At 39.9% G+C, this 27,332-nt stretch overlaps 1 protein-coding gene across 2 annotated transcripts; it reads right to left on the bottom strand.

The window, feature by feature from the left end:
• Positions 1 to 74: 74 nt before the first annotated feature.
• On the bottom strand, positions 75 to 26,836 carry gopc (golgi-associated PDZ and coiled-coil motif containing). Of its 2 annotated transcripts, XM_083898718.1 has the most exons (9): positions 26,363 to 26,836; positions 21,600 to 21,764; positions 11,066 to 11,089; positions 9,597 to 9,772; positions 8,807 to 8,972; positions 8,635 to 8,730; positions 8,164 to 8,328; positions 2,347 to 2,512; positions 75 to 1,605 (listed from the first exon to the last, which is right to left on the bottom strand). In XM_083898718.1, exons 1-9 carry the CDS (start codon positions 26,621 to 26,623, stop codon positions 1,490 to 1,492), a joined length of 1,335 nt encoding a protein of 444 aa, XP_083754844.1. In that variant the 5' UTR covers positions 26,624 to 26,836; the 3' UTR covers positions 75 to 1,489. The 2 variants fall into 2 exon arrangements, with proteins under 2 accessions (XP_083754844.1, XP_083754845.1); XM_083898719.1 differs by lacking the exon at positions 11,066 to 11,089.
• Between the last annotated feature and the right edge of the window lie 496 nt (positions 26,837 to 27,332).

Here is a 27,332-nt window from a genome sequence, read left to right as displayed (position 1 = left end):
ATAACAGATTTTTAAAATGACTAAAAATATACTGAAGATATTTCTTTTCTTAAAAGACACACGTATAAACAAACCAAATTGAAACCAAACTTTATTCAAAGACTAAATAAAATGTTTAGCTTGAAAATAAATATATAAAGATGCTGATCATGAAGAGTGAGGAGTTTAGAGACAGAGAGGAAAAAAAGCCAGTAAAGGACATGAATGTGTGAATAGTGTATGCCACAGAGTTAGACTTCCATCTACTGCCAGTGTTCCTTTGAGCCTGAACACTGTTAGGGAACAGTCCAGCTAACACATGCAGCACATTTTTACAGTGTTACACGTCACATTTTATCATGACGTGTTCCTGACAAAACAGTGTTACAGAAGAATGACCCTCAAATCATAACAATGACAACGTATACAGCGACAGAGAGAGAGAGAGAGAGAGAGAGAGAGAGTCTGTTATTCAAACTGACTGCATATGTTTATATCATACAAGTATTAGTGCGTCCACCCTGTAACAGAAAGGCCAAACTATGTCAGTTAAAAAGCTGCACCTGACAGTCTCCACTTTATAAATATAGATACAATACTGGGGCAGGGTCAAAGGTCATGACATGTAAAGACAGAAATGATTACATTGACCATTAGAACTTGAGAAAGTATTTTTCATGTTATGACATCGCATTACATTTTCCCTTCTGTTACATCATTGTTTGATTGTTTTGACAAACTTAAGAGTTGAAGAATATGCTCGAAAAAAAGGTCAAACTTCTAACGCTTATATTGACTTGACTGTTTAACACCTGCATTGAGATGTAGATTCAAATATCTGCAATATTTCAAAGGAGAATAAATGACATGACTTGAAAAGCTTGACTCATGATTTCTGTGTTTAAAAACCCCCCATACCAATCAGATTGTTCTTTTATTCATTGTCAAAGTAAAAAAATATATTGGTGTTGACAGATAATATAATATTCATGTCAGGGGGTTTAAAATCTTAACATCCCACTGAATAGTGAATGAAGGGCTTTGAAATGACACGTTACACTAATCACCCTCCACACATTTATTCTCATTCACCATTCATTTTTCATCCACTTTCATTTGGACACATTTCCCTGCCTCTCCTGGAGAACATATACTGTAGGAACACGTCTTCTCGTCATCTACAGAAACACACTTTCCTCCGTCTGATGTCACTGTGACTCAGCTTAGAGGGTTGATAACATCTACTGTTTGTTCTGATCTCAGCATGTCCTGTAAGTATCTTAATAAAATACAGCACACTGTATTTACCTTACACCTCTGAATATGTTTAGCCCCAAATCATCACTTAACCCTCACATTCACCAGATCCAAGAGGAAAAAGAGAAAACAGACTGATTCTCTTCATTTTCTCTTGTTCCTCCACTTGACAAAGATATCTTTGATTCAGTTCTTTGAGAGGAATTTCTTCAGCAATCCTCGACTTTCACACAGCAGTGGCTTGGCAGAGCCTTTAGGAGGAGGTGTCAGTTTCAGGGGCCTTGGAGGGAGTTTCCTCTGATGGTGTCGCACTGGAGAGACCAGTGTCTCCATTCTCTGCTCTGTTGTTCAGGGACATCTTCTCCAGAGCTGCAGAGACACATTCAACTGAACACTTAGTGAAATGTGGTCATACATCAACCACAACCACAGCTCACAACCCATAAAGAGAACAGCGCTGTAGTGTAGTGAACTGACATTATCTGACTGTAGTGTAGTGAACTGACATTATCTGACTGTAGTGTAGTGAACTGACATTATCTGACTGTAGTGTAGTGAACTGACATTATCTGACTGTAGTGTAGTGAACATACATTATCTGACTGTAGTGTAGTGAACATACATTATCTGACTGTAGTGTAGTGAACATACATTATCTGACTGTAGTGTAGTGAACATACATTATCTGACTGTAGTGTAGTGAACTGACATTATCTGACTGTAGTGTAGTGAACATACATTATCTGACTGTAGTGTAGTGAACTGTAGTATAGTGAACTCACATTATCTGACTGTAGTGAACAGCCATAATCTGGCTGTAATGTGGTGAACATACATTATCTGACTGTAGTGTAGTGAACATATGTACATTATCTGATTGTAGTACAGTGAACAGACATTATCTGATTGTAGTGTCGTGAACATAGGTACATTATCTGACTGTAGTATAGTAAACAGACATTATCTGACTGTAGTGTAGTGAATTGACATTAGACTTGTGTCTTCAACACAATCTAACAATTCAACATTTGCAGGTTTGCATCTGCATGAGCCGCCTTTATCTTCTTAAAGAAAAACAAATTCATTTGCACTTCACAAATGCACTCTGACCCTGCAGTGATGCCGAGCTGTTGCTAGTTGGCGCTGTGCTGCCGTCCTCCACTTCATCCAGGTAGAGTCTGTAGCGATGGCCACTGTCATCTTCATACTCCACATTCTCGTCATCGCTGTCCACCTCTGGAGCCACATAAACCACCTCAAACTCAATTTGTCCTCGCTGTAACAGACACCAGGAGGGAGCACAGACAACAGACACTGTGTATTACTAATGTTGTGGGGACGTAAACGTGTTTACAAAGTCACATTATGGGGATCGGTCTTCCTTGTGGGGACAAAAAGCAAGTCCCCATAATGTAAATAACTATATTTTAAGGAGAAGAAATGTTTTAAAGTTAGGTTGAGAATAGGATTAGGGTCAGGGTTAGGATTAGGTTAGTAGTAATTATGGTTAAGGTTAGCGTAAGTCTCCAGGAAATGGATGCAAGTCAATGTCATGTCCCCTGAAGTTATGAAAACCTCATCTGTGTGTGTGTGTGTGTGTGTGTGTGTGTGTGTGTGTGTGTGTGTGTGTGTGTGTGTGCTCCTACAGCGTAAGGCAAGTTAAATTCAAGACTTTTTAAGACATTTTAAATGCCACTAGGAGTGAAATTTAAGACCAATTTTACAATAAACAAAAACAGCTAAGTGACCCAAAACACATTAGTAAGGGACAAGTGTTTGATTTCAACATAAAACATACTTTTCCTTCCCGTACTAAACCCACTCATGCCAACACCCATATTCATAGAAGCTCAGGCCGAGGAGGAGTGGCGACCATTTTTAACACTAGATTATTAATCAACCCCAACCCAAATCTAGGTAATTTATCTTTTGAAAACCTTATTCTTAATTTATCTCATCCTAGTTGGAAAACATTAAAACCAATGATGATGTTTTTTATGATGATATGTCACAGTTTACCGTCCACCTGCACCGTATTCAGAGTTCCTGTCAGAGTTCTCTGAATTCTTATATGAGTTAGTACTAAAAACAGATAAAATGATAATTGTAGGGGATTTCAAAATCCATGTAGATGTTGACCGTGATAGTGTTAGCTGTGCATTTAATTCACTGTTGGAATCAATTGGTTTCATTCAACATGCGAATAAACCGACTCATCGCCTTAGTCACACCCTCGATATTGTTTTAACTTATGATATTGATAACTTAAACATTTTTCCCCAAAATCCTATCCCAACTGATCATTATTTACTCATATTTAACTGTACAATAATGAATTACAATAACATAAAGAATAAATACCCTACAGCCGGTGCCTGTCTGATGATAATATTAACATTCAAAGAGACAGTGCAACCTCTATTTAACTCCAAATGCCGTAATGTCAGTACATCTGACCTATTGTGATTTTACTCCCACCCTCATAGATAACCTTGTTGATAGTACAGTGGCCTCACTGCTTGCTACAATAGATTCTATTGATCCCCTGAAAAAGAAACTGGTGAATCAGAAGAGACGAGCACCATGGTTTAATTCTGACACTCACGCTCTTAAACAGGCTTTACATAGATTAGAAGAAAATGGCGTTCCATTAACCTAGATCAGGGGTCACCAACCTTTTTGAGACAGAGAGCTACCTTAAGGGTAAAAAATAATATGGAGTGCTACCATATAATATTTTTTTGTTTGTTTACCATTTAAATGATTAATATTATGCATTCAACTGCATACACATTCATTCCAGTGCTTACTCCTAACGATTACCAGTTTTTATAAACAATATCAAAGATATTTTACTGAGCGATCATACGGATACATGCAAGTGAGGTGAAGTGAAGTGAGCCCGCGGGCACCTTATTGGCTGCCTGCGGGCTACCAGGTGCCCGCGGGCACCACGTTAGTGACCCCTGACCTAGATGAATTTTATATAGCCTGGAAAGATGGTTTTGTAGCATACAAAAATATCCTACATGAAGCTAGAGCTGCTTTAATTGAAGAAAATAAGAATAATCACAGGTTTCTTTTAGGGGTGGGAAAAATAATCGATTCTTTTCGATGCATCGCGATTCTCTCTAGAACGATTCGGAATCGTTCTAGAGAGAATCGCGATGCATCGAAAAGAATCGATTAAGTTAATAATCGGAATTTAATAAAATTTAATTATTTCGCCTGCTGCAACATTCTGTTCGCTTCGCTCCCTGCAGAGCCAGGGTTTCCCTCAGTGTATTATAAGCCTAGCGGGCCGCCAGGCTTTGCGTTGCTTGTTTATTTATTTAAAAAATAGATTTTCTTTATACACCTCGGCTTTTTCTATACCGGGGAACAAGAGCGCACGTTCCCCCATGTAATCAGCGCAGTGCACGCTTGTCCAGGTGCCGATTGAAACCCAAGTCACACTATCAAGTGCGTCATTATTACGGTTACATCGTTCTTGTCAATAAAGAGGTTATATTTAGGGATGCACGATAATTCGGCGGTCGAAACACATCTACAGCACGGTGGAACAGCACCTGTTAAACACTGGAAAGTCTCTGCGCAAAAGTGAAACTTGGCTGCGTGCAGCACAGATTATGAACTCCCCGCGACATTGACTTCACAGCAGAGAACGTTCTCTCTCTTTGAGCAGTTAACTAAAGACATCAGCTCATCTGATGCATCTGTTATTCCCGTAATTACAGCGTTAAAGCGTCTTCTTTCACAAAGATTAAGACCACAGAGTGAAAACGATGAAAAGTGCGCTCTGCTCATCAGAGTCTGTCACCACGTTTCACTCAGATCTCCTGCACTTCATCATGACTGTACTCCATCCTCGTCATAAAGATCATTATTTTTATGTGGGGATAAAACACGTAGAGAAATGATCCAGTCTGCTTTAGATATGAAATGAGCGTTGGGAGACGCAGAGGAGCGACGAACGGCGCGGGAGAGGGAGAAGAGAACAGCGCAGGGGCGGTGCGCAGAAATAAAAGGGCCGTCTGTCTGCACCAGATGAGGCAGATGAGGGGGCACTACTACATTTATATTTATGTTGCTTTATCTTACTTTTAAAAGAGTAGCAAAGTATTAAAGTAAAAAATTGTTGCATCGAGATGCATCGATAATCAGTTTAGAAACGAATCGTTGACCTCTGAATCGTGAGGTCGCCAAGAGATTCCCACCCCTAGATTCTTTTCAGCACTGTAGTCAGTCTGACACAGAGCCACAGCTCTACTGAAACATCTATTACTTTAACACTGAGCAGTGACCACTTTATGAACTTTTTTGTGAATAAAATAACATTAATAATCTGGTCCCTCACAGTGGCACTGACTCATCTTTTAGCACAAGAGCTTTAGAAGCACCATGTGTAGTTAGACAGTTTCTCCCCTTTAGATCTCCATTAGTTAAAATTAATTTCATCATTAGTTTCATCATAAACCATCAACCTGTCAGTTAGATCCCACTAAACTGTTTAAAGGGTTAGGGTAGCTCTATATTAAATCAAATTAATTTGTCCTTTTAATTTTTTAAAGTAGCAGTGATTAAACCCTGCCTTAAAAAACACCATTGACCCAGATGTTTTAGTTAATTACAGACCTATATCTAATCTTCCCTTCATTTCTAAAATCTTAGAAAAGGCAGTTGTCAATCAATGATGTGCATATTTGCACATTAATGTCTGTTTTGTCATCATAGCACAGAAACAGCACTAGTTAGAGTTAGTAACAACCTTCTCTTGGCCTCAGATAAAGGTCTAGTCTCTTTACTTGTCCTGTTAGATCTTGTGCTGCATTTGACACCATTGATCATGACATTCTTTTGCAGAGACTGGAGCAGACTCTTGGGATCACAGGTGCTGCCCTCTGCTGGTTTCAATCATACTTATGTGATATAAAAGTTAATTGTGGAGTTCCACAGGGCTCTGTGCTTGGGCCTATACTTTCGCTTCCTTTAGGGAACATTATTAGAAAACACAACATACACTTTCATTGTTATGAAGATGACACACAGTTATATTTATCAATATTTATCAGAGACATTTCATCCTGGATAACCCTTTAATTTTCTACTTTTAAACTGAGGTCATTATACTCGGCCCTTAACACCTTAGAGAATAAACTCTCTGACCACATTTTCACTTTAGATGACATCACCATGGCTTCCAGTTCCACTGTGAGGAACTATGGAGTTAGTTTTTCCTTTCCTCTCACTCTCTCTGTGTCCTCATCTTGTAGCTTGCAGGATCCAGATCCAGTTTCGAGGCAACTACTATTATTATTATTATTATTATTAGGGTTCGAGCACGACTGTGCAAGAACCCTATTGTTATTGAAGGAGTTATTATTATTATTATTAGGGTTCGAGCACGACTGTGCAAGAACCCTATTGTAATTGAAAGAGTTATTATTATTATTATTATTATTCTTCACACAAAAAAAGTGCCTTTTTGAAGGCCTAAACGTATCCCAAACCTCGCGAATTTTCGGGACAACATCAGACCTCGCTGAAAATTTTGTAAAACAGTGGTTCGGTGAATGTGCGTCAAAAAATGGAAGTGGGCGGGGCTCTAGACTGACGCAAAAAAGTGCTACTAGGTCAACTCCTGTCGGGAATAACGTACATGAACGAAACTTGGTACACACGTTCATTAGGTTGTGCCATGGGCAAAAGTCAATCACAAGTTTTCTGTGAAACCTACAGGAAGGCCGCCATTTTGGATTGAAGGCGAAAACGAAGGCGTTTTTGGCGAATTTACAGCATAACTTGCCGTAGATACCAAAATCTACAGTTTTTGAGCAATCACCTTCAAACTTGGCGAGGTCGATGTGGACCAGTTGAGGTACGATCTAATCTGAAATTTTTTTTGAAATATCGCATGGCGGGCGTATTTGGTGGCGCCAAAGTTGGCGAAAATTCCAAATTTTCCCAACACGCAACGAAACGCTTATAACTTTGCGATGGAAGGTCAAGTCGGAGCCAAACTTGCCATGATTGATGATGGGTAGTTGCTGAAGACACCTATGCAAAAATGATCACGTTTGAAACCATCGCCTCCTGGTGGTGGAAGAGGACAGCAAGCAGCGAATGAACGAGAGACGAGATCAGGGCGCAAGCGACAAGGTGGGCGCGGGTCGCGACGTAGCGTCAAGCTCGAACCCGTTACCACCGCTTGCGGTGCTAGTTATTATTGTTATTATCATAAATGTCATCACCATTATTATTATGCCATAATTAAAGTGGATATCAATATCATTTTTATCAACAATTTCTGCTCACCACAGACAGCGCACATGTCAGCGCTCAACGAGGAATTAAGTCCCAGAATATTACTAACCTTCATAAACAACGCACAGCTACACAACAACAGCTTTAAAGTTGCAGGAAAGCACACTGTACACATTAAACAAGGTGAGACACAACAGTGGAAATTACACATATTATCGCCGTTAACAAGTTAACAAGGCAATTAAATACTATGATAGGAACAGCACTCACGTTCCTTCATTTACTTATACCTGGAGAAAAAACGCACACCTACAGATCACAAGTAAAACACAGGTAAATAAATCCCAGATCTCTGATCGCTCAGGTAAAACTCCTCTTAACAGGAAAAAATGGAAAAATGGACTGATAGGGCCTCCAGAGTCCCAAATATAAGGATTTAAATGATTAAAATGTTTATTTTGCATAATATTCCCCTTTAAATAACCGTTACCAATTATTTTGAGATTTTCAATTACAAAAAAAATCATACAATTATACATCCTGTGTTAATATTGTCAGGACTTTTGAACGAGGAATTTAAGACATTTTTAATACTAATGCCTTTCAAGACTTTATAAGGGTCTGTGGGAACCCTGGTGTGTGTGCGTGTGTGTGTGCGTTCACCTGCTGAGACAAAATGGTTACAGCCTCCTTATGTTTGGCATCTCGCAGATTGATGCTGTTCACGGCGAGGATGGCATCTCCGACATGCAGCCCTCCACATCTGTCTGCAGGTTGAGTTGGATGGATTTCTGAAATAAGAATGGGAACACCGTGCTCCTTCCCTCCCTGACAAGAACAGACATATGAGAAGTCACGATAAACTCCATATAAACACCACAAACTATAACATCTCAGCTAATGTCAAATTATAGTCTTTTAAAACATTTGTTTTTTTCAGAAACTATTTAACACCTGGATCACAATGGATGGAAGCATTATTCACTGCTACTCCTGTAGTCTACATGCGGATGTGCTAACATGCATTAGTCGAAGCTGAAGTGACAATCTCAAAACCCAGTGGCTCATCAGTTTGACAGGATAGATGCTTCTGTCGCAGCCACTGAAGAAGAAAGAAAAACTGCGACTCCTTACTGTGATGGAGATTCCCAGTCCCTCATGATCGTCTTTGACCAGCACCACCTTTCGGATTGGGCCGACTCCCTGGGTTTTCTTCAGCGTGTCTGGGTCCTGAAAGGACATTAATTGTTCAACTGTGAAATGTATTTGTCTGACAGCTTTACCTGCTCTGTAGGTTTACACTCACATGTCCCACAGGAGAGGGGAGAAGTTTCTTGGGATCATTGCGACCTCGACATGCTCGGATGACAGTTTTATGGCGGTGAAGGTGAATCTCTGCTTCCAGCTGGTTCCACAGCTTGTCATGTGCTGGCCCTTTCATGTCACGGCCTAGTAACTGGATTTGCTGCACCCTAGAGGACAATTCAGAGCTATTAAATAGTTTCAAAGAGACCTACTGTGTTATAAGGCTGTAACTGAATCTGTCAGTTGTAAACTGAATGGAACTGGTCACTGTGAGAGTTTATGGAATGTGATGCAGATATGTATTTATTAACTTTCAAACTAAACTAAAAAGAATTATAAGAAATGTATATGTAAACTTTGGTTAAACTCTCACAACATATGTGTATGTTGTATGTTGACGTGATTAAAAAAATAAAAAAAAATAAAAATATATATATATATATACATACAGTCTGATAAGTCTATACGTCTGACCTCTGTTTGCCAACAAGGGTTTCTCCATCATGTACTAAGTAATGTTTTGATAGGGGGTCAAATACTTACTTTACTCAATGAATTGCAAAATAATGTAATGTAATTTGTTTTATGTGATTTTCTGGATTTTCCTTTGATATTCTGTCTCTCCCTGTTAAAATAAACCTACCATTAAAATTCTTTGTTAGTGGACGATCTTACAAAATCAGTGAGAGATGAAATACTTATTTCATCCACTGTATATATAGTAAATAAATAAAGTCTCTCACAACAGTCAGTGTCTGTGTGTCCTGTGTGTTTGAGCAGCAGCTTCTCACCTGCCAGCCAGTTCTTTGTCAAGGTACTTGGCAGCCAGTCGGGCACCATACACTTCAGCCTGCAGTACTGCCATGTGCCTTCTGAGGGCCTCATTTTCTTTCTTAAACAGTTTGACCTCTGCTTCCATCTTTGCCTCCGTTAGCTTCTCCTTCTTACTGGTTTCCAGCTCCTGCTCCTAGAAGAAGCAAATCACATGTAAGACACAGGCTGAGCCCTGCTGATGAATACAGGACCGTGTTTCTACAACTTATTTCATCAAAGCATACAGAATGGATGGCATTTCTATTCATTCATTGTTGTTACAATGTTGAAAAAAAGAGCAGCATCTCAAGGACAAAATGTTACATGGTATTTATCCACTTAGAAGAGTGTGTCTTTGTTTCATCATCAGACAGAAATGTGGAGGTTTGATATATCTACCAGGGAAAGGAAAGGGATTAGGTGCTGAGCAGGAAATGTACAGAAGCTGTTGACTCACAGTAGAGTCTCAGGCCATGAAGGAGTGAAGTCAAAGGCTTGGTACAGCTGAGCTTACGTAGACAGCAGAGATGGTTGATCAATTATTTTCATGTCATAAATATAATGTTTGCATTCAACACATAAGCATCAAACATCAGAGTGGTTTTACCTACTGCTGCTCTATGTACCAGCAAATCAAAGCAAATCTATTGAAATGGAGGACACAGGAACATGACAGCAGAGCCTCTGTGCAACTATTTAACTGCTGATTTCAGGAGCTCAGTGAGGTGTCAAGTACTGTGTCATTTATTACAATTTAAGAAAAACATATGAACCCAGTTAAGGCCACATTATACTTCTCCGACTGCGTAACCACGGAGACCCCTCGAGCCTTCATACTTCTCCGTCGTGGTGACGGATACGCACTGCAATTTCCCGCCCGATCAGTAGGGGTCGCTACGCAAGGTTGTTGTGTTTTTAGCTACAGTGAGCAATGGCGTCCAAAATAGAAAGAGAGAGAAAGACTGTTGTTGTTGAAACAGTGGCCGTTTCTCACTTTTCTGTGTCACAGAACACAGTTTTAAGATAATTTGAGGCCAGAAATTGGACATTTAGAGTCAAAACATGTGGTTTGTGTATTAAGATATAATGTATTTATAGTTTGGCAGCGACGTTGTCGGTGGTGATCAGCTCTGCCTCTGTGGAAGCTCGGTGTGCACAGTGGCCGGCACAGAGCAGCATTAACTCGGCCTGTCCTGAGGACCAATCGCAGCCCTCGTCATCTCCGTCCCTTGACCTACGCAGAGCACTTCACGAGTATAAATTGGGCTTAAGACTACAACGATTATATTTTAAAAATTCTAAACAATGATGCGACAACACTTTAAGATAATTTAGATTCCACTTTACATGGTTCACTGTAATTCAGAATCACTGGACTCTGATACACTCACAGCATTAGGTTTCTGTTTCCAATAAACACACAGAAACGTTTTGTACGCACACTTACCATCTCATCCAGTGTTGGTGTAGGCTTTAAAGAAAGGAGGAAGAGCACAGAGAAGTCAGAGTTTAGAGAAATTCACGAGAGATGGTGAGTAAGTTAACCATTCAATACAAAAGGCAGATTTATAGTATTATAAAGCAATATGCACCCTAGAGTTTGGAAAAATGAAACCGTAAACATTGGAAGTGATAAGAAAGCAGGAGTAGCGAGCACCAAAGCACATGAAAGTGATAAAACTCTCTTTTGTGAATTTAGCGCAGAACTTCACTGTGTTGACACTGGTGGTAGTTCTGCTGCTAACTACAGCCTGGATCATGTGTAGAGAACGTACAACCACTGTTTGATTGATACTAAAATAAATAAGAATAAGAATAAGAATTTGAATCCATCAAGCAATTATATGAGTGTTTGATGTTGATAATGTTGTGCACAGTATAACAGTTACACTTACTTCTAGTTCCAGGGTAAATATACAAAACACATTCCATAAAGACCTAGAACAATATAAGATAAATGAGTAGGGACACAGCAGATCACAGCTGTGACTATGGTTCACTGCAGTCACGTCATGTTTGTCTGGACATCATGACAGAAAGATGATGCTGGACCTGACACACTGCTGTATCACCTTTTTCTTATAGAAATGCATCAGTAATGTAGAATTAACCATTGTTAGGATTATAAGGAGGAGCCATGGGAACAGTTTCACTCCCAGTCTGACATAATGTGCTTGCTAGTATAGCAGCGTATGACTGCATCAGAGGATATATGGTTTTTGATAAATAACAACACTATATGTATATTTATATATAATATATTATACAGAATCACTAAGTGTAAAGTGTTTATAGTGGTGATAAAGATTCAGAGAAGTGCCATTTTAGTGCAGTCCATTTACCCTGTGCATGTTAAAAAAGGTCAGGGTAAAGAAAATGAGGGTTAGAGAGAAAATGGAGAAATCCTTATATTAGATGGACGGAATAATTCGCTTGTTAGCTTAGCTACATAAATAATTCACTCAAGGGGAATATAACTAATTAACACCATAATGGACAGCTGTTGAGCATGATCACTTCAGCTGTGACAAATGATATCAAATGAGTCTATAGTACAACCAGTCTTCATTTGTCTGTATGACGCTTTGTTGGATTCAGCTTTGCTTTGTTCACATGATCAAAGAACAAAATTCTTCACTCCACCCACCCTGACACAAACATTCGTCCTCAGTGATCGGATCACATGTGGACAACAATAATTACAGCTGTTTACACCTGGAATTCAAATACATCCTGTAAATGATCAGATCTAGTGTCCCTACTGTTTATTCAAATACACACCAACGTCATGACAGCTCTCCAACACAACAGGTTTGACTGTACTGATGAGTCTGCTGTCAGTGTGTGTGGATTCAAGTTATCTTCAGATGATCAGTGTTTACATTGTGCTGATGTAAAATTAACATACAAGCATTGATTAGTGTAACATAAGTGAAAGTGCCACAGATGAGAGGCCAGTTGAGGAGGCATACCCTGACTGTGCTGTATGCTCAGAATGTTATCAGAATGCAGATCTGAGGTCACATTCAGGACTGATGTTCAGACCAAAACCCAGTGTGATCTGATTGGATAATTGAGGACAGATGTTAAAGCTCCCACAGAGTGGTCCTATCGCACATTTATGTGAGTTATGGAGGTCTACTTACATACATTAACTTGTTTATATGGTCAAAAACCTCCAAATTGCTGGAAACGAGCCGATAGAAATCTCTCCTCACTGAAGCTCTCATCAGTCTTGCTGTTTCAGACTGAAATCTCACCCCCAGAAGACAGACTGTGTCGTGATTGGCAAAACATTGTTTATCAAAACAATGTTTCAAAATAGCTTCGTCACGACCCCCCGCCGCAGTCCCTTTTACGACTTTGACCCAGAGTCATAAGACGCTAGTGACGTGTCGCTCGTGAAACACCTCCACAACGGATATTCTTCTTCTTCTGCGGTTCAATGTATGCAACCTGATGTGCTTGGACTAGTGCCCGGAGCAGGAGGATCTGCTGTTCAGGAGAACTGCTGTTTACCGTTTACCGCACCAGGTGACTGCTGGCCACTGTATGTAACTCACTGCTTATAAAACTCTAGATTTGTTTCAGTAACTAACATGCTACTCTCATGTTCTCCACAGCAGTAGGAATATAATAGCACCCTTTTTTTATTCTCAGCTACGCCATAATAACGTCACATCATTATTATGTCTGACATTAACTTACTATCCACAGCCACACTGTAGTTTCTATAGAGCTTCGGTAGATAGTGTTGTGCAATCCCTCATGCAACAGTCAGAGTCAAAACAAAGACATCTTGGCAGAAAGCCACACTATATAAATCCAGATGTGTATACCTGGAAACATATACGTCACCTAACTGGAAACATACAGTCAGGTCCATAAATATTGGGACATCGACACAAGTCTCTTCTTTTTGGCTCTATACATCTCTACAATGGATTTGAAATGAAACGAACAAGATGTGCTTTAACTGCATACTTTCAGCTTTAATTTGAGGGTATTTACATCCAAATCAGGTGAGCGGTGTAGGAATTACAATACTTTCTATATGTGCCTCACACTTTTTAGGGGACCAAAAGTAATGGGACAGTTGACTGAAAAGCTATTTCATGGACAGGTGTGGGCTATTCCCTCATTATTTCATCTTCAATTTAGCAGGTCAAAGTTCTGGAGTTGATTCCAGGAGTGACATTTGCATTTGGAATCTGTTGCTGTTAACTCTCAATATGAGATCCAAGGAGCTGTCACCATCAGTGAATCAAAACAAACCCATCAGAGAAATAGCAAAAACATTAAGTGTGTCCAAATCAACTGTTTGGAACATTCTTAAAAAGAAAGAATTAGTGATGGGATCGGCAGTTCATTCGAGGGTACTGAATCACTAGAATCCGTTCATTAAAATTATTTGTTCAAAAGATTAGTTCACCGAATCGTTCAGTGCTTAGCAGGAGCCCGTGTGTACGAGTGTTGTTCTGTATGTTTAGGCGTGAGCCCAAAAAAAATGACGATGACCAAAAAATTACGATCACGACATTTTGTACACGACTGTCGTCTGCAGGTTTGTGGATTTCTTTTCTTTTTTAAAGTTGTAAAGGTGGCGAATTTTTATTTGGCCACGAGATGGAGCGCTCTATACATTTAACACACGCCATGTTTATTAGACAGTTTATGTTTTTGTAGTTTCCTTTGGACGTGTTAGAGAAAAATGTGACACAGAAATGTTTACAATGGCTGAGGGCGTGAGTCGGGTACAAAATGTTGTCATCCATCCTTTTTTTTGGCTGTCGTCCGCAGGTTGAGATTAAATAAAAGCTGTGAAAACTGCGGAATCCTTGTCATCCTTCTTCTCCCGACCAACAATGGTTACACTGGTGCCGTGACCCCTTGGATGTTCAGATCAGCTTGAAGACCGTCACCGCGGATGCCGTGCTGTTGTCCTGATCTACAGTTCAAGATCATTGTGTGGTCACATCTCAAAACACAGTGTGTTTAGGGAAAGTGATTTTTTTTTTTAGTCAGTGGGTTGGCAACATTCATTAGTGTAGACATTGTTTTTGTTCTAAAAATTTTACTTTGGTTTTTCAACTCAATTTTGCTCCTATATTTACACAACGCAAGTATATTTAATCATTGGCACATTTAATGGTTGTGGAGATCTGCTAAAATAACATGGATAAGATGGATGAGTTTAATACCCCTGTGTTACCAAGTGGTAGGGGTGTTTTGTTTTCTGATGACAGTAGGGAGGTGGGACATTCAAGGATTACAGCTGATGGGTGTACAGATATGGGGTTAGGTCGAGGTTCGCTCCTGTTGATGAGTTCATGAGGGAGAGACCCCACACTTCCACGCCCAACAGTGACGCTGATGCCATCCACCATCTCACTGACATGGTAGGGCAGTTAGGTGCTCAAATTGGTGAATCCATGGTTGCAAGGCTAATGTCAGCTGGTGTTGTGAATATGCATAGCGACCACCAGACTACATCTACTACACAGAACACTCACAATTAAGCTAGCAAGCATGATCTCCAACATCTGACAGTTCATGTTAAGTCTGACAAAGACCTCCAGACATTTAGAGGCGACAACACTGACAAGTATTCAGTGCGAGACTGGATTGTTATGACTAAGACTTAACTCAAAAGACATGATGTTCCTGCACATGATCAGGCAGAAGAAATCTTGAACCATTTGATGGGCTAGGCCAGGGATGTCGTGCAGATTGCGCTGCGTAGTGAACCTACGCTGGATGTTAAACAGAGACCTGAACTGATATAGAATGTCCTTCTCCAGTATTTCAGTGATGCTCCCTCATGTCTCCCCCTTGCTGACTTGTATGCTACCCTGCCCAAGCACAGAGAGAACCCAGTAGACTACTGGATAAGACTGAACAAAGCAGTGGACCTGGCTCTTGAGGGTCTTCATAGACTGGGGAAGAAGGCAGAGAACATGAATGATGAAGTGGGCCTCATGTTTGTCAAACACTGCCCCGACCAAGAACTATCCTACATCTTAAAGTGTAAGCCACTTCATGAGTGAACCTTTCGTGATGTTCAACAAAGAATTGATGACTACCAGTCTCTACCAGTGATAGAGACCGGTGATGACGAGATAAATGAGAGTCGCACTGTAGGTGAATGTGGAGCCAACTTCAGCATCGTGATGTGAGCAGTGGCGCAGGCAGAAATAATATTTTGGGTGGGCCAGTGCAAAAGTGGGTGGGCCATCTTTGCCCAAAAAAGGAATTAGAACTTAAAAATTACAACTATAGACAAACTGGAATCTATATAAAGGCTTGTACACAATACAAAAGTGGAGACAGAAAAAATAATTTGCATATTGGTGCTATTGCACGACACAATTAATCATATTGCACAAAGTACCAGTAAACCCAAACAGCAGAAAATGTGTTAAGTACAGTATAACAGTCCTACATCAGACAGAATTCAGTTTGGCACCATCTGTGCCATTTGAGATTTCTTAGGTACCAAATTATTAAAAACCCATTTAATTTTGTTAACATGCCACTACAGATCTAAAAAGAACGTGTTTTGAAAAAAAGAAAAGAAAAGATAACTCGCTGTAAATCAATGCTCCCTGTGCGGTGCGTAATAACAACTCTGTGACTCTGCTGCGCTTTCAGTTACGCAGCGCCTTAGTTCTGGCTTACCTTGGTCAATTAGGGTGACTCGTTTAAAACCTCTAAACCGGTAGAATCAGACCCTGGTCTCCAAATGCGTGTGAATCACTTCATTAGCGAGTCAAAAGGACATAAATGCATATGACGCATTTGTGCGGACATTCGCCCTTCTCTAATCAGAACGATCTAATTGAAAGTCAGTTGTTGTTTTGCTCTTATTTTGGGGCTGGATCCGCTGTCCAGTCGACACAGTGTTTTTTTTTGTTTACATCACGCTGACGCTCTGGTGCCAATATGTGCGCTGTAACTTTTTTTCGCTCCTGCTGGATTGATCCATCAGTGTTTTGGTGCATGGTGACCAGTAAGTCTGTTGTGTTATTTAGATTATTTGTTGGTGTTTGCACCTGATGAGGACACTGCTTTGCAGCGCCTGGAAACAGGCTTTTAGCTAGGATTTTTTAAGATTTTTTTTAGATTTTTTTCTGCGCACCGCCCCTGCTGACTCTGCTCATCTCTCTCCTGCATTGTGCACACTGTAAGCGAACCCTTCGTATGGATGGAATATATAATTTCTCTGTGCGCAGTTTCATCCCCACATTCATGTATGAGACATACATAATGATCTTTATGACGAGGATCGAGTGCAGTCGCGATGAAATACAGGGAAACTACACTTTTCATTGTTTTTACTCCGTGGTCTCATTCTTTCTTTAGAAGACGCTTTAGCGCTGTAATTACGGGAATAACAGATGCATCAGATGAGCTGATCTTTTTAGTTAACTGCTCAAAGATAGAGAAGAGAGTGTCGCGGGGAGTTCATAATCAGCACTGCAGCCAAGTTTCGCTTTTGCGCAAAGAGACTTTCCACTAGGGATGGGACTTTTTTGTTGACAAAACGATCGACAATCGACACGTGTGCACCTCGACAAAAAATTACGAGTAAAAAAAGTCGAAGTGTCACAAACACGTAAAGTTCACGACCACAGAGGTTTGGGAAGCTGTGCACGAAAAGGTGATCCTGCTGTCCAGGCTACCTTACCTCTCAGATGATGGTGCGCGCGTCACCGGCTCGTTCTCTCGAGTGGCTGTTCGCGTCCAAGCGTGTGTGTGTGCGTGCAGTGCAAACGAGGTTGCGCTTAAGTTTACGAAGGGGGTGGGGGACATAACACAAGTGCTACACAAATGAAGAGATCACTGTACTTCACTCTGGTGGACACCTAACGAGCGCGTGCTGGCAGCAAAAACTACGGCCAGCACGCACCTGTCTATACCCGCGCGTCATCACAACATCGTTTCGGTGGTTAACGGGGGAAAAATAGGGCGTCTTTAGGGCATCCTGCCCAAAACTAGGGCGTCTAATTTCTTATTATTTTCAGTACAGGGTCCCCAGGACGCACGGGACCCTGCTGGCTAAAAGCCTGCCTGGAAATGGTTTTTGACCTAAGCAAAAGTGCTTTTTCCCTAGAAAATCTGTCAAGTTTCTAGGCCACATAATAGACATGAAGGGTGTTTCAACAGACCAGAGCAAATATTGTTGACAATTAGACTGTGGCAGCAGATACAACAAGCTCCCTCTGTGGGGAGGACGTGGACGTACATGTACGGCTCACGTATGAAAAAAATATCGGGTTTAAATCGGGCTCGTAATTACAGTTACAATGTGTCGGGCTCGGACACAACGTGCACAGGCTCGGTCGGGCTTGATTTTTTGGGCCCAATCTAAGCTCTATTGATAGGTTTGAAACTGCTCGCACTGGCGATAACTAGACAGTTCGGTTACGATACCGAGCGGCAATAGAGATGTCCGTGCGTCAATGGTTCTCGAAAAAAGACATGCGCAGAACAGGTAGTCGGGTAATGACTCCAATGAATTAACATTGGTAGTCTAGTGGTTAAGTTATTTGACTCTTGTGGGCAAGATCGTAGGATCGAAGGTCTCAACTTATTTACTGTATTATTATTATTGTACAAAGCATTAATAATCCATAAATCATATTGTATAAAACATTAATTAAGCTTGGGATGCATAAAATATTACTATAAATAAATATATTGGATGTGTACTGTTAACCAGCCTTACATTAGCACCGCATGCCACGATGTCTCACTCCAAGGTTTTCTCAAAAGTTGGCAGCCCTGCTAATGGAACCTGATGGTGTGACCCTATCCCAGAAGCAGATAAGATCATTTTTGGGGATGGTAAATTATTATCAACATTTTGTGCCGAGATATTCTGCCATTGCCAAGCCACTCTTTAACCCTGTAAGACCCACGGTTGTAAATTTACAACGTTAACTTTAGCCATCCCTAAAAACAATCTGTTATATTTTTTCTGGTTTTTTACCACATGTACATAGTCATTGGGTCTTACTGTTCAGTCTAACAATGTTAATGGATGTTACATTTGTTTATAAGTCCCACTTTATGGCCATGAACGCACACAACTTTTCAAGATTTCCTCCGAACAAAATCTCTTTGTTTCATTGGACTGGATTCATCAAATTAAAGTAAGTAAAATGTCTTTTATATTTTTTTTGGATGTTATTACAATGTGTAGAGCATGTACATATTTAGTTATTGTGGAATAGATACATCAAAGTTCATTTAGAGCTTGTTACATATTTGTTGTAATTTTACAACACTGGGTCTTGGTGGTAGCAAAAATAGCAGGCTTGTTACAGTGGACACAGACAGGTTGTATTCCCTCCACTCCATCACGGCTTGAAATAGAGGATTTTCTTTATACATGAACAGTATACATTACATACATTATACCCTTGTGTTGTGTTCTGGACAAATTTGACTGTTTTTAAAGTTTTATGTCTAAAAAAATATATATTTAATTTGATCAGACTGAGCTAAAATCCCATGTCTTTGTCCACAAAGAGGATATCAACAGACAATTCAGTTCTGGGAAAGGTGTAAATGTTCCTGAATGTGGGGTGTGGATGTAAGTGGGGGTTTGCATGTTTTTATTTTAGTATGATAAGTAGAGACCATAGGCTCAGACAATTACATTTACATTTAGGGCATTTAGCAGATGCTTTAGTCCAAAGTGACTTACAATCAGCAGACACTATTGTCTGCCTTGAAAGCATTTCTACCCAGAGGACTTGGTCCACCACCCTATCTGTTCCTTCAGATTATGTACTACAATATAAAAAGCATATTTATACGTTAATTCATTGCTTTTTTTTTCCAGAATGCCACCAGCAAGGAGTGAGCTGTGATACAGTGTACAGGATGTGATTGATATCATCCAAACTGGAGAGAGTGAAGTTGAGATGGAACTCAATGACACTGATGAGAGTGATGAAGACTTAGATGAAGATGTCTGTCAACAAGTGGACAAAGAAAACCAACCACCCATGGACTGTCCAGCTGATAATTACGTGGACATCGAGCCAAAAACACACAAACGCACCATGCACCGTGACAGGTGTCGCTGGCCGAAGAAATATTTCATCAGTCCCAACACAGATTTTTCTGGTCTGGATGATCTTAAGGCAAAGAGAGCCCAGCAACACAGACAGTGACATCATGAAGCCTCTAAATGCTCAGAAGAGACCATTCACGAGATGTGCACACCTGCCATTGGACGTACACAAGGACATGAAGACAGGGAGAGGATGCTGCAGTAAAGGATTCACCAACACAATGCAGCAAGTGCCTTTGCTTTTCAGAGGACAAGAACTGTTTTTAGGACTTTCACTAACAATGAAAGTTTGTCATGAAAAGAAAAAAGGAATGAATAAGTTGCTAGAAAAAGCTAGAGTTTTATCCTGTTTATTTATTTATGTATTTATTTTTAATAAATGATTTCATAAAAATATGACTAATGTGTGATTATTTTTAAATGTTATATACATTTATGGAGCTAAGTAAGCAATCAAACTTGCAAATAAACCCTTAGTTGTTGTGAATTGTTGTTCAGACAAAGTGAGTAAAAACACTGAAATTCTGCTACCACCAAAGCCCAACGTTGTAAAATTACAACGTTTCTGTAAAAACGTACATAAACATTTTTTTTCCAAAAACTCTTTGATTTCTGCATCTAAGGCCTCCTACAACAACATCTGAATGGTCAAATAATTTTTTTTTTAGGTTTTTCTTAATTTGGGTCTTACAGGGTTAACCTGCTGAAGGGTGTGAAAATGAGAGGAAAGAAACACAAAACCAAAATGTCGCTCTTCTGAATGGACACTGGAGCAGGAACAAGCATTTCAGAAACTGAAATCCTCATTGATTCACAGTGATGACCCTTCCTGTTATTAACTGATGGGTCCCTGGATGGAGTTTCTGCCTTTGAAATGGTCAGTCTGTGACAAGTTCAGTCACTGGTTAAAGGGCCACAAGTTCACAGTCTGGATACAGTCACATACTGACCAAGCTAAAATTAGACTGTTGTGAGCAACGGCGGGAGGTTAAATTGGCGAGCTATGTCTTTGATATTAAATATGTACTAGGCAACCAGAACAATGTTGCTGACACCTTGAGTCGTGTGCTGTTTGTTAAAGAGAGTGTTGGCTGCAGGCCTGTCATCCTCCTTATGACGACCCACAATGGTTACACATGCATTTCATTTGCTGAAGACCAAACTGAAGGGAAAATGGCCCAAGAACAAGCAGGAACTGAAGCATGTTGCAGTAGAGGCCTGGCAGAGCATCACCAGGGATGAAACCCAGCGTCTGGTGATGTCTATGCATTCCAGACTTCAGGCTGTCATTGACTGCAAAGGATTTGTAACCAAGTATTAAACAATGAAAGTTTGATTGATGATTGTTTAGTTTGTCCCATTACTTTGGTCCCCTAAAAAGTGGGAGGCACATATAGAAAGTGTTGTAATTCCTACACTGTTCACTTGATTTGGACGTAAATGCCCTCAAATTAAAGCTGAAAGTGTGCAGTTAAAGCACATCTTGTTTGTTTCATTTCAAATCCATTGTAGAGGTGTATAGAGCCTTAAAGAAGATAATTGTGTTGATGTCCCTATATTTATGGACCTGACTGTATATCATCTAACTGTCAAGTGAACAGGAGAGTATTTTACCAGATCACCAAAGATCTTGAGAGACAGCAGAGGTTGATCGCTGCTATAAAGTGTGTTTGCATCAAGTATAGAAGACATTTTCACCTTGTGTAGTGATCACTTTATATCAGTACAAAAGCCAACACTTAACGATTGTTTGTTTTAAATGTCCGCGCAATCTCCAGGGTAGGATGATGGTACATTTTTCAGGGAGTCGAAGACCCATGCCAAAACATGCCTGAATGTAAACCGTGAATTCACACATTTTGAAGGTTACAGACAGCAGCTCCACCTCCAAACCTACCAGTCTGTCTTTGATGGTGTCAGAGTCCTCTGCTTGACCATGTTTAGCATGAAGCTGCAGCTGGAGAGCATGAAGCTGCAGGAGCTGGTCATGGACCTCCCTGTCTACCACTGCCCGCTCTGCTTTAGCCTCAGTGAGCTCAGAACGCAGATCCACCAGCTGAGCCTGGAGAGAAGGAGACAATGGAGAAACATAAGAAAAGAATGGTGGAAAAATAGTGTTAATGGGAAGGACACCAGCAGTAGATAGTGTATGTCAGGTCACTGCCATGTCATAGCCCCATTAAGGGGAGGAGCCAAAAATGATGACGTCTGAAGCTTCGCTGCCCGGCTGTACCACGTGATTGCTTCGGGAAGTGGTTCAGATTTCGCCGCAAGGTTTTACAGCTATTTAGACCCCTCAGGCTCCATTCAAAATGTGGGTTTTTGAGTTGAGGTCAGTTTAGAGTTTGGATTGAGCTTGGATAGCGTTTATCAGGGGTGTGATTTTTCCGTTTTTAAACGGAATTGTGTTTTTTGGAACTAGGTTCCAGGTTTGATAAACACTGATCAACATTGTAAAGCTCACATAGAGTGGTCCTGTTGCACATATATGTTAGTTATGGAGGTCTACTTACATACATTAACTTGTTTTTATGGTCAAAAACCTCCTAGTTGCTGTAAACGAGCCGATAGAAATCCTCTTTTCTGATGCTGTTTCCCAGCCGCGAGATTTGAGACTCAACTCTCTCACCCAGAAGACAGAGGCCGTTTCTCAATATCCATACTTGTGCGTACTTGTGTGTACTTGTGTACTCCCGTACTTGTGAAAACATCATCAGCCTCAGTCCAAGTTCTGTTCCATTTCTCAAGAACGCGAGCAGCGAGTACGGTTCTCATACCCGGAAGTGTTCTCGCTCCGCCCATTTTCCCAAGTATGCATCAGGTGGTGACTTGAGCGTACTTGGGAAAGCCATATATCCCAGAATGCATTTCGGCGGAACATAGCAGGATAAAATACAAATATAAACCTGAAATAAATATTTTTCTGTGTCCCGGAACGCAGTTTTGAAATCATTTGAGGCGAGAAATTAGTCATTTAGAATCCAAACATGTGGTTTGTGTATTAAGATTTGACGTATTTATAGTATGACAGCGGCACTGTTGGAGGTGATCAGCTCCGCCTCTGCGGACGCTCAGTGCTCACAGTGTCCAGCAGAGGGCAGCGTTACCTCGGCCTGTCCTGATGAAATGATCCGCTGGTTCAGACGGCTACGTCATTACATACTTGGTATGATCGATAGATCTGTTGTTGACATGTTGTTTTTAATGCAAACGTTTGACCTGAAAGTGTGAACTTTTGTATAATATTAATGTTTAACTTATCGTAAATTTGAATTTTAGATTTATATTAAAGTTGCACTGTCATTGTATATGTATTTACATATAATGGACACTATTTTATAGTGTATAAAATAATTAAAATGTGAAAATAACAACAATAATATTGTTGTTATTTTCACATTTTAATTATTTTATGTTTAATGAACAAATACATTTTTTTTAATAAATACATATATTTATTAAAAATATTTTATATGTTCATTCATCAACACTGTAGGTGGCGATAATGAGGCTTAATCGCGCCACCCGTCATTCAAACAGTAGAACAAGGAAGTACACTGCTGTTTCAATTGAAGAATCATGCTCGTGTACTCCCGTACTTGGCAAGTATGTACTTCAGTCGTACTTCTCAAGTATGTACTTTCCAAGTAAGCAAGTACATACTGGCATACTTGGGTATTGAGAAACGGCCAGAGTCTTCAGTATATTCAGCACACCCGCTCTCAGAAGCACAGCTCCCCCCTCTGGAATGGTGGATGCACTGCTACTCATTATCAAAACATTGTTGTGCCCGGACTAGGGACCGGAGCAGGAGGATCTGCTGTTCAGGAGAACCGGTGTTTACGTAACCGGACCAGGCTGAACTGTTTGTTTAGAACCTTCAGGGCTTCATAAACAAGGTAATGACGCAGATACACACTAAAAAACAGCGTTAATCGGAACTTCCGGTCTAGGTCCGCTTTAACTAAATTTTATGGACAAAAAAATATTTTATTAATCGAGAAAATAATTGATAGATTGATTCTGCCTTGACAAACATCTACACATTCACCCATCCACCCCCACCACTTCTCCTACCAGTCCAACCAGTTGGTTTTCTCTCATTTTCTTCTAAAAAACGTCACAGCGTTTTTGTTCACTGTGTGAATGTTTGGGTTCCTAGAAAATTCTGAATGCGATGCTGTACTCCATAAAAACAACTGGACTGATCTGAAATGATGATTTATGATCAAATGTATGATAAAATATTTTTAATATCTAATCTAGCTGCAGCAACCCGAGACAAATCCTTTACAAAGACTGCACAGGTAACCCCCGATGAGCATCAGCTGTGACTGATAAGTGAGGGTGCAGACTGGGAATACGCCAGGAGCAGCTACAGCCTGTTAATCCATCAGTGTATCAGTAAGAGCTGTTTTACAGGAAAAAAGAAGCACCAGTGACATGAGCAGGACACCATAGTAAAGGCACAGGGTGTCAAAAGCACCAATACACAGACATGTATCAATACTAATTATGGACTTACATACTCATTCACATTAAAAACAGTAAATTAACCAACAGTGAACAGAATAACACAATTAATTGTGTCTAAAAGTGTTAAATTTCACTTAAAATCCCAGATTCGCACTGAGAAAATGTATTCAGGCAAAACCGCTTCTTGTTAATCTAAAATGAAAGGTGAGCTGACTGACGATGAAGACTGTTGGTATAGTGGACAGTGGTATGGAACATACGTGAGTGTGATGGAGGACACTACACAAGCATATCTATCATGGAAAACCTGGGCCACACAGTAGACACAACTTTGCTGACATGATGATCACTGCAGGAACTATTTCCTGTCAAACACATTAGCTGTAAGTAACATGTCTGATTTGTTATGTTTTATTTGCAGATGTTACCACCTAATATTGCACAGGTGAAAACCTAAACCAGCTGTAACAAACAATAAAGAGAGAGTTACATAAAATAAAGTTATGTTTTGATAAAAAATAAATTACCTCTGAAAATAGATCAAACTAAATCTATTATATTCTCAAACCACCAAGTTAAAGACCAAGTACAAATAATCCTTAACAATGTCACAATGGAGACATTTATTAGGATAATCATCGAAATCTCACTTGGAAATCACATATAAACAATATTTAAAAAATATGGAAGGTAATTGCTATATTAAATAAATCTAGATTATTTAGTACTGTTTTTGGTGGCGCTGTCTGATTGTGTTTCCGCACTTGCACTTGCCACTATGACCAACAGAGGGAGCCAGGGGCTTGTTGCATGAATGGGGTGAAGTCTGCCATCTCCGATTGCCTTGTTATACTGTTCTCTCTTAACGCTTTTTTTATAACCTAAAAATGAAGATAAAATTCATTTTAAAAATGACTAAAAGAATCATCACATAATTCTACTTATAATGAACCAAGTAATGCACTTTTCCTGAACGACAGACATTCACATTTTATGACTTTATGAACCTGTAACTACTTCACTACACTTCACTACTTTTAATCTTGTGAAGATGAGAGTAATATTTTGTCAGGAGATAAATGTGTTTTTCTTCTTTTGATAAGGGTTTTGTTTCTTAAATCACATGCTGACGGGTAAGTACTTAGGGAGGCAAGAGTTTTTAATTTAGAAGAATGTGTGTTTAATATGTGTCAACACAAATGGATCTGCTGTACCTGTGACTCAATAAACTAACTGACTTCAATAAGAATGAACACACATCAGAGAACAATTTAGACTGACCGTTCTTTAGCTTCATTTTATGTTATTATGGTCAAGCCAGCCGTCACCTGGCTTTCCGTGGTCAAATCAACCACTAACCACTCCTATTGTGAAGTGTGCAGATATTCTCTCCTTTACATCAATTCTAAAGTCCTATTGAAGGGGATTACTAAGTACTGAAAAGAAAAAGGTTAAATTATATGTCAAAACAATTATATCATATTATAGTGATTACATGTATTTAATGACATCAAATCAAACATAAAGAAAATGCATTGTAGCTATACTGTAAATGGTGACGTCATCTTGTTTTTATATCGTCTGTCTTGCACATCTTTTAATATTAACACTCATATTCCCATACCTTATTTCTCTTCTACATCTATTTCTACCTTGTTATGATTTTTGGCTGCTGTAACACTGATTTCACTTTCATTAGATACAGTACCAGTTGTACTTCATATCCCAGTAGTCTGAAGTACTTTTATTGTATACTTTTTGACTAATCTAGAAACAAAGTTCACTTTTAGCTTTTTGACCACAGTCTACAACGTTTAAGGTCAAACATGACCAGACATATTGTTATTTTCTGTATTACATTTATATTGTGTATACTGTAGCCTGATATAATGCTATTATAACACAATGATTTCTGATCTATCTAATAATCTAAGTGTAACATGAAAGTTTCACCGCATCGATATATGCCAATAAAATCAACAATTTAAAAAAAAGTCAAACGTGGCAGTCCAAACATCATCATGCCCTTCATCATCATCATCATCACCTGTCAAGCAGCGTCATAAGACACGAGTCTGACAGTTTGACTGTTTTACGACCTTAGTTCGAGTGTCCTTGTTATCTGTGGCTCGTGTAAATGATCGTTCACATTACGTGCACTTTAACACGCACTGGTTTACTCACCTCCAGTTTGTGGTTGAGTTGGAAAACCGTCTGGCTTTTGTGGCACAGCTGAGCGAAACAGGAGCTGAGGGTGGTCATCTTCTGCCGACCCTCGTACGTGATGTCGACTTGATCCGGGTCAATTTCTCCGAGCAGCAGATCCACGTCCACGAAGGACTTGTCAAACTCTTTTTCCAGCACTTCTAACCATCGGAACATGGACATACCGGGGCCTAGGCCCGAGCTGTGGCCCGCCGGAGAGCATCCAGCCGAGGCGGACATGGCTACAGCACCGCACAGGACAGCCCTACTGTTAGCTTTAGATTTCAAGCTAACTGTGATGTCACTAACGTAACCTTGTCTCCTCTCTGTTAAGCACCACTGACAGGTGAGTGGAAATAACACCAGAACCTAATGACGAGACTGTGAATGAAGTGAGAAAAGCAGAGAGTGAGAGAGAGAGAGAGCTCCTTTGAAAACACTGTCTGACCAGGAAGTGCCTGCATCAGAGTCTGACTACATCTGTGTGCAGCTCCTTTAGTCTGTCTGCAGGGTTGATCAGTCGACTGCCGAGTCTCTTCACAATCACAGAAGAAAAACACATGAAATGTCTTACATTACATTCTGGGTGTTAGTAGGGAGGTTAAGTGACTTTTGACTTCAAGTCATGATGCAAATGTCCCCTTTGATATGGAAGTAGATTAGAACCATACAAATAAATTTATCCTAAGACACAAGTGAGATCACACTTTGTATCGGAAATATACACGTTTTTTCAAAAATGGCCGCCAATATGCCGAAAATACTCTTGAGCCCATATCTTTGCTTCTGTTATAGCTACAATGACACATTTGGTGTCAAAGTGCACATTTTGGGGGTCAAGGAATCTAATTAAATAGGTTTCAAGTTTAAGAAACCAACATTTTTCCCCTTATTATGACAATTGGGGGTAAAAATGCACATTTCACATTGTGTCATCGAACTGGGTCAT

Source organism: Microchirus variegatus (assembly GCF_963457635.1).
Source record: "Microchirus variegatus genome assembly, chromosome: 12".
Taxonomy (NCBI): domain Eukaryota; kingdom Metazoa; phylum Chordata; class Actinopteri; order Pleuronectiformes; family Soleidae; genus Microchirus; species Microchirus variegatus.
The sequence above is the reverse complement of the archived record's forward strand: the minus strand, read 5'-3'. Positions and strand labels throughout refer to the sequence as shown.